Source organism: Anopheles funestus, chromosome 3RL (assembly GCF_943734845.2).
Source record: "Anopheles funestus chromosome 3RL, idAnoFuneDA-416_04, whole genome shotgun sequence".
NCBI classification, from domain to species: domain Eukaryota; kingdom Metazoa; phylum Arthropoda; class Insecta; order Diptera; family Culicidae; genus Anopheles; species Anopheles funestus.
Genome location: NC_064599.1, coordinates 48466326 through 48473541, shown reverse-complemented (window position 1 = coordinate 48473541; position 7216 = coordinate 48466326). Strand labels below are relative to the sequence as shown.

General features: G+C 46.4%; 1 protein-coding gene across 1 annotated transcript; it reads left to right on the top strand.

The window, feature by feature from the left end:
* Positions 1-771: 771 nt before the first annotated feature.
* LOC125772340 (uncharacterized) lies at positions 772-4836 on the top strand. The gene is made up of 2 exons (XM_049443948.1): positions 772-3781; positions 4118-4836. Exons 1-2 carry the CDS (start codon positions 817-819, stop codon positions 4489-4491), a joined length of 3339 nt encoding a protein of 1112 aa, XP_049299905.1. The 5' UTR covers positions 772-816; the 3' UTR covers positions 4492-4836.
* Positions 4837-7216: the final 2380 nt, after the last annotated feature.

Genomic DNA, 7216 nt, shown 5'->3' with positions numbered 1-7216 from the left:
ACTATTCTGGAGTATGTGTTGTGCACAAAACTGCCTGAGGAAACGTTGAAGAACTGGGAGGATCATGCTTCCACGCTCGATACACCTGACTACGCAACGCTAATAGATTTCCTACAAAGAAAAATGCGGATATTAGAGTCCATATCGATGAATCATCAGTCTACGAAGGAAAGTACTCACCCGAATCCCGTGCGGCGCGCCCCGCAGCAGCTTTCTTCCTGCTCATCCACTACGAGCAATTCTAAAGAGTGCCCATATTGCCAACACGAGCATGCCCTAAGCAGTTGTTACAAGTATTGCCGCCTTCCACTGTCTGAGCGTATTCAGATTGCAAATGAGAAGAAGGTTTGCAATAACTGCTTACGGAAGGGCCATTGGGCAAGAAATTGTCTTACGTCTTCCCGATGCAAGCATTGCCGTGACAGACATCACACTCTTTTGCACCGCTCCAATGAACCAGCAGGATCGAAAGAAGGCTCACCGGAACGTCCCGATTCACCGAAGCCGAAGGATCGCGCATACGCTCAGTCGCTCAACGTTACTGAGACGACGGAGCGTTCAGAGGAGGTGTTTCTGCTAACTGTGCGAGTGAACATCGTAGATGCTGACGGCAAAGAGCATTCGGTGCGTGCTCTTCTAGACAGTGCGTCGCAAGCGAGCCTGATGACCGAAAGGATTGCCAGATTGCTGCAGATAAAACGGTCTCCAGCTAACGTCAAAGTATTGGGAGCTGGTAAGGTATCTCGCAATGTTCGTGAATCTGTGTTTGCTGAGATTCGGTCGAAAAGACAGCGTTTCAGTTGTGGCGTACAATTTATGTTGATGGACCAAATAACCTCTAATATTCCTTCAGAGAACATAGCTATTAGCCACTGGTGTATCCCGAAAGGAATTGAGCTAGCTGATCCGGAATTTAATAAATCACAGCCAATCGATTTATTAATAGGCGCGAAGCACTATTATTCGTTTTTCCCTAGTGCTGCACGAGTGCACTTGGGTCCTGACCTTCCATCATTGATTGACAGCGTGTTTGGCTGGATTGTAGCGGGTTCGGCAATGTTGCATTACCCTGCTAATTCGCAGACAATTATTTCCAACGCTGTTTGCATGATGTCACTGGAAGAAAGCATGGAACGGTTTTGGAAAATCGAATCTTTGGTAATGAAAGATGGATACTCGCCCGAAGAACGAAGATGTGAACAGCTATTTCAGACAACCACGACGAGAGATAAGGATGGTCGGTACATCGTCCGTTTGCCGCGTCATCCTGACTTTGGGGTACGATTAGGTGCATCCAAAACAAGTGCAAAACGTCGATTCGAGCTGTTGGAGAAACGTTTCGTTAGAAATGCCAAACTGAAGGAAGAGTATCACGCATTTATGAAGGAGTACTACGAGTTGGGGCATATGCGTTTGGTCCGCGATGAGCTGCCGGAGCCAGTTGAGTCGTACTATCTGCCCCACCATCCCGTGTTCAAAGAGTCGAGCACTACAACGAAAATCAGAGTCGTGTTTGACGGCTCTTCGAAAACTACAAGCGGTTATTCCCTTAATGAGGCTCTCTGTGTGGGACCAGTGGTGCAGGACGAACTGCTTGATCAACTTTTGCGTTTTCGCACCTACAGAGTGGCTTTGGTAGGCGACATAGCAAAGATGTACCGGCAGATATTACTTCATCCTGATGATCGTCCATTAGTGCGAATCTTCTTTCGATTTTCGACGCAGCAACCAGTCCAGATTTATGAGCTGAATACGGTTACCTATGGACTGGCACCATCATCGTTCCTTGCTACGCGTGCTCTGATTCAGCTGGCGGATGATGAGGGTGACGCATACCCACGAGCGGGTCCGGCTTTGCGAAAGAACTTCTACGTAGACGATTTCATCGGAGGAGCGAACTCGGTAGAAGAGGCTACGTTGCTACGAGATGAGTTAGCTGAGTTGCTACTTAAAGGCGGATTTGAGCTACGCAAATGGACCTCTAATTGTCCTGATGTTCTGCGCGGACTCGATGAGTCGCAAATTGGAACAACTCCCAAGATGAGCTTCGCTTCCCATGAAGCCGTGAAGACACTTGGGATCAGTTGGGTTCCACAAGAAGATTGGTTGCTATTTGAAGGATTGTGTCAACCAGTTACCGATATCATCACAAAGCGATCTGTACTTTCCACCATCGCTAAAATGTATGATCCGCTGGGAATGATAGCTCCGATAGTCATTCGGGCAAAGATGATAATGCAGGAAATATGGACGTACTCGTGTGATTGGGATGATGCCCTGCCAGCAGGCATCGTTAGTAAGTGGAAGCAGCTTCAACAGGAGATCCAATCCCTTTCACAGTACCGTATGGAAAGATACGTATTGGTTCCCGGCGCACGTAAGATTGAGCTGCACACCTTTTCCGATGCTTCAACAGCAGCTTATGGTGCATGCACGTATGTACGGTGTGAAGAGCCGGGACGAGTTCGGGTGATGCTTCTAGCATCTAAGAGTAAGGTAGCACCCTTAAAGCAACTAACGGTTGCCAGACTAGAGTTATGTGCCTGCGTCCTTGCAGCACATTTGCACCATCGAATAAAAAGGGCAATCGCTACGAAAATTGATGCGTCATGGTTTTGGACCGATTCAGCTATCTGCACGGCGTGGATTAGGGCGCCTCCAACCACGTGGAAAACGTTTGTCGCCAACCGTGTGGCCGAGATACAGCATTTTACGAGTGACGCAAAGTGGCGACACATAGCTGGAGTCGAAAATCCCGCTGATCTGGTGTCACGCGGGATGGAAGTGTTGGAATTCAACAACAGCATGGCATGGAGACATGGGCCAGCATGGTTGACGAAACCAGAGGATGTTTGGCCTATGTCTGATCCAACGGAGCCTCCTGAGGCAATTCAAGAGAAGAAGGTGTTAACAGCAGCCGTTGCGACGTGTACCAACGAGCTGTTTTTGCGTTGGTCATCATTCACTCGCCTGGTAAATGTCGTAGGTTATTGTCGACGTTTCATTGCCATGGTGCCACATCTGCGGCGCATAAGACGTGAAGGAGCCATGCATTCCAACGAAGGCAATGCGCATTCCAGTAATTCCGCATCTCCGAAGGTGTTGAGCGTTCTTGAGCGAGCAGCAGCGGAAGACGCTTTATTAAGGCTTGCTCAGCGTGAGTCTTTCGCGGAAGAGTTGAGTGATCTGCAAACGGGGAAACAAATTAGAAGGCAGTCACAGTTACGTCGACTTACCCCATTTTTGGACAAAAATGGTATCATCAGAGTTGGTGGCCGATTGAACTTGGCGCAGCTACCCTTTCAGTCGAAGCATCCCGCGTTGCTGCCTAAGGGCCACCCACTGGCTCGATTAATTGCAGAGAGCTACCACAAGTTGCTGCTACATGGTGGAGGACGTTTGTTGCTGTCATCGATAAGGGAAAGATTTTGGCCCTTGAACGGAAGAATGTTGGTGAAAGCCGTGGTGAGGAATTGCATCCGATGTATTCGTCATCACCCTACGGCAGCAGAGCAGCATACCGGTCAACTGCCCTCAGGTAGATTAGTCCCGAGTCGTCCGTTTGCGGTCACAGGAGTGGATTACGCAGGCCCATTGTATCTAAAGCCTGCGCATCGGCGGGCTGCATCGCTGAAGGCATATTTGTGTGTCTTTGTGTGTTTCACAACCAAGGCGGTTCATCTAGAGCTAGTGGGTGATCTTTCAACCGAAGGGTTTCTCGCTGCTCTACGGAGATTTACGGCGAGGAGAGGTGTTCCGGAGCACATCCATTCGGACAACGGTAAAAACTTCGAAGGTGCCAGGAACGAGCTGCAGGAACTTTTTGCGAGATTGGGAAGTGAGACTGCACAGAGTGTCATCGCAGCGTCGTGCGCGGAACATGGAATCACTTGGCATATGATTCCACCGAGAGCTCCCCATTTTGGCGGCCTTTGGGAAGCTGCGGTAAAAACTGCCAAGCGTCACCTGTTTCGTCAACTGGGCAGTACACGATTATCGTTTGAAGGCTACTACACCGTTCTGCATCAAATCGAGGCAGCAATGAACTCTCGTCCGCTGCTGCCACTTTCCGATGATCCTAATGATTTGGCCGCACTAACGCCTTCTCATTTTTTAGTAGGTTCATCGATGACGGCGATACCAGATCCGGAACTAACGCACGCACACATAAACACCGAACAGCACTTGACCAAACTTCAACTACTGGTTCAGAAGTTTTGGAAACACTGGCAGAAGGAATACTTACAAGAACTGCAGAAGGACCCACGCATCGCTAAGAACACGGATAACATTCAACCGGGGCGAATGGTTATCGTAGTGGACGAGCTGCTGCCAACTACTCGCTGGCCGCTTGCACGAGTCGTAGAGGTTCACCCCGGCGCGGATGGACTAGTACGCGTAGTCACGTTGCGAACACCTAAGGGAATTATAAAACGTCCGATCACGAAGATCTGTCCCTTACCAATATCCAGTGAAAATGTAGGAGCATAAGGAAGTCAGGAAATATCACTTGCACAAAGATCACGAATCACTTGATACTTAACACTTTTATCCGTTTGCGATACCACGCGGTGTTTTGACATAGGCGAGCAAGGATAAGTTTGTTTGTTGATGGTACATCAAGGCGAGGAGTATGTTTACGTTTCGTATGCGTTACACTCATTTGACAGTTGAAATTTATTATTCCAATTAATGCATGATTGTTTTCACCGGGGTAGCGTTACGAACGCAGAGGTTAGTTGTGTTAGTGTAAGGACCGTTAGGGCTAAGAACCATTGCGAAAAATCACTGCACTTGTAATAAAATACGTACGCCGAACGGTCAAGCGAGAAACCGCGCTCCAGATTAATTTTTCACCGTTCCGAAAGAAAAGCAAAAGTTCACAACGTAGGGATCGATCGCGAACATATTATTTTTCCCCCAATAATGATGATCCTAATAAATTGCGTTAAATTGTGAAGCGCAAATAAACACAGCATGGGAACGAAATAATTAACGGTAACGACACGAGCGCAAGAGCCAGAATGAAATTGAACGTGAACGAGTGGATGCATAATTTAAAACACAAACAACACTAGTTCCAGTAGTAGGAGCAGCAGCAGCAGCAGGACCGCGTCCAAACTGGCGGCTCTACCGACGGTAAGGTACGGGAGCAAAACTACGGTCGAGTGAAGAAAACTATTAAAGAGCTGTTCTATAAATCATCTGCAACAAACTGTGTGACGATACGTTTTACATGCAAGCCTAGCACGCATAAATATTGTTCATCTTCGCATTTGCCCCTTCGCGTACATGGCCGGCTGTCTGGCTGATCCACCGGGACGATGCGTTTCGATGCCGTTTCAATGTTTTTCCCCGGGACCAGCCCATTGGTACGTCTATTTATAAACAGCGCAGCACAGTGGCAGACGTGTTAATCAGGTATGTGGAAAATAGCGGAAGTAGTAATCAACCCAGTTAATTAAACTCAGTGCGCTTCCCTTTGCGGTGCGTTCGGGCAAGCGAAGCTGGTAGACAAACTACGATGACGAACGCTTCACCACATTTTCTTCGTTCGCGTTGTTCGTCGTCTACGCAGCGAGCGAGGAGCGTAAAGAGGCAAAAGAAAGGATTAAAATGGGAAATCTGCTTAATCACAGGAAGCGTAGAACGGGGAAAGGCGAATAGGATGGAGTTTATGCTGCTGCTGCTGTTGTTTGCCTTTGTCTGCTGCTTGACTGGCTAACGATCCAGTAAACATCGATCGACCATGGGTAATTAGGGCCATCGATTTCTGCCGTTTTTGCGGAAGTGGTCGATTTTTTTCGGAACAATCCACGCACACACTTACATTGTATGCTGCAGAGAAAAATGTTTACTGCTAATTTCTTAGTTTTCCCAGTCTCCATAGTTTATTGGCTCTTTGTGGAGGCTAGAGCAGGATTTCACTGCATTGAGAAGGAAAACGTATACGAAGACGACCGTTGAAATTGGTCATGGCAAAGTTTAAATTGATATAAATACACGCATTTTGCATAGAGTGAAAATTGGACTACAATCAATTTGAACTGGTCGTTTGATTTACTTATTAATTTATTTATTCATAATTCATTATTATGGCGTTGTCCGTGTTCGATTTACTTGTTTACGTTTAAAAATTTCCCAATAAGTTTCTTGCATGAGGTGAAGTAAAGTAAATAGTTTAAATGATTATCATCTAACAGTGAGAAGTACAGAAACCGAAAATAGTAAACAATTTCTAATTTGTTCATTTTTTTACTTGCTGCAAAAAAATGCATCTAATTCTATTTGGACTCGATGATAAGTCTCGTTTGTAGTGTAGTCCACGGATAACATTTGAAACCTTCTCAAATATGCCCTAAACATAAAATATTTAAATTTTTTACGATATAACCGTCTGATTGTGCTTCAGTTAACATAAGGGATTCCTTGTAAGCGTTGTTTAATAACATCTTTAAAACATCAATATTGTTACGTGTTACAGCTGTATGTTACAAACGCATATATTTCTCTTAAAATCTTTGTTATTTTTGTTGGAAAATTGACGAACGCACAAAATGTCACCAACAATGGTATGACTGATGACAGATTCGCAAATCCTGAATCATCTACCGTACGCCAGCGCCAGCCGTCATCAAGTTGACTCTGGATATAGGTCTACCGAACTGAACTGCTCAGCACCACACGTACGCATTCCAATTATGTTTCCATCATCGTCAAAGCGTCTGTCAGGGAAAGTGATCCCAATGCATTGGGTTACGGTGGAGTTTTTCCAAAGGGCGTTCAGGGGTTCGGTTTTAGTGATATGCTTTCGACAGGAACACGTGGTTTCAGAGGACATTTTTCATAAATATTTATAGATCGCAATATTTCAACCCAGCCAATGTGTGCGTAGACACGCGGTGCGGCGAGAAAGTGCGTACGTAGACTGGGATGGGTATCAGGCTTCGTGCGGACTGATTTTCTGGTCCAGCTTCTAACGGCTAGGCATTGTTTTCGGTAAACTTCACCTCAAACAAACGTCAAGATTGTTAAAAGGGAGTAGATCTTTCCGAGGACCTTCGATGCGTAACTTCATTTACGGCGTGTATATTTTCCCGAGATTTTTCCCGCACCCCGATGAAGACACACTGCCCAAATAATCGTCCCTCGCCTACGCCACACTGGAAATATGTAGTTAGGTCCGGTGTGTGCGCATTCATGGTTGATGGGGCAA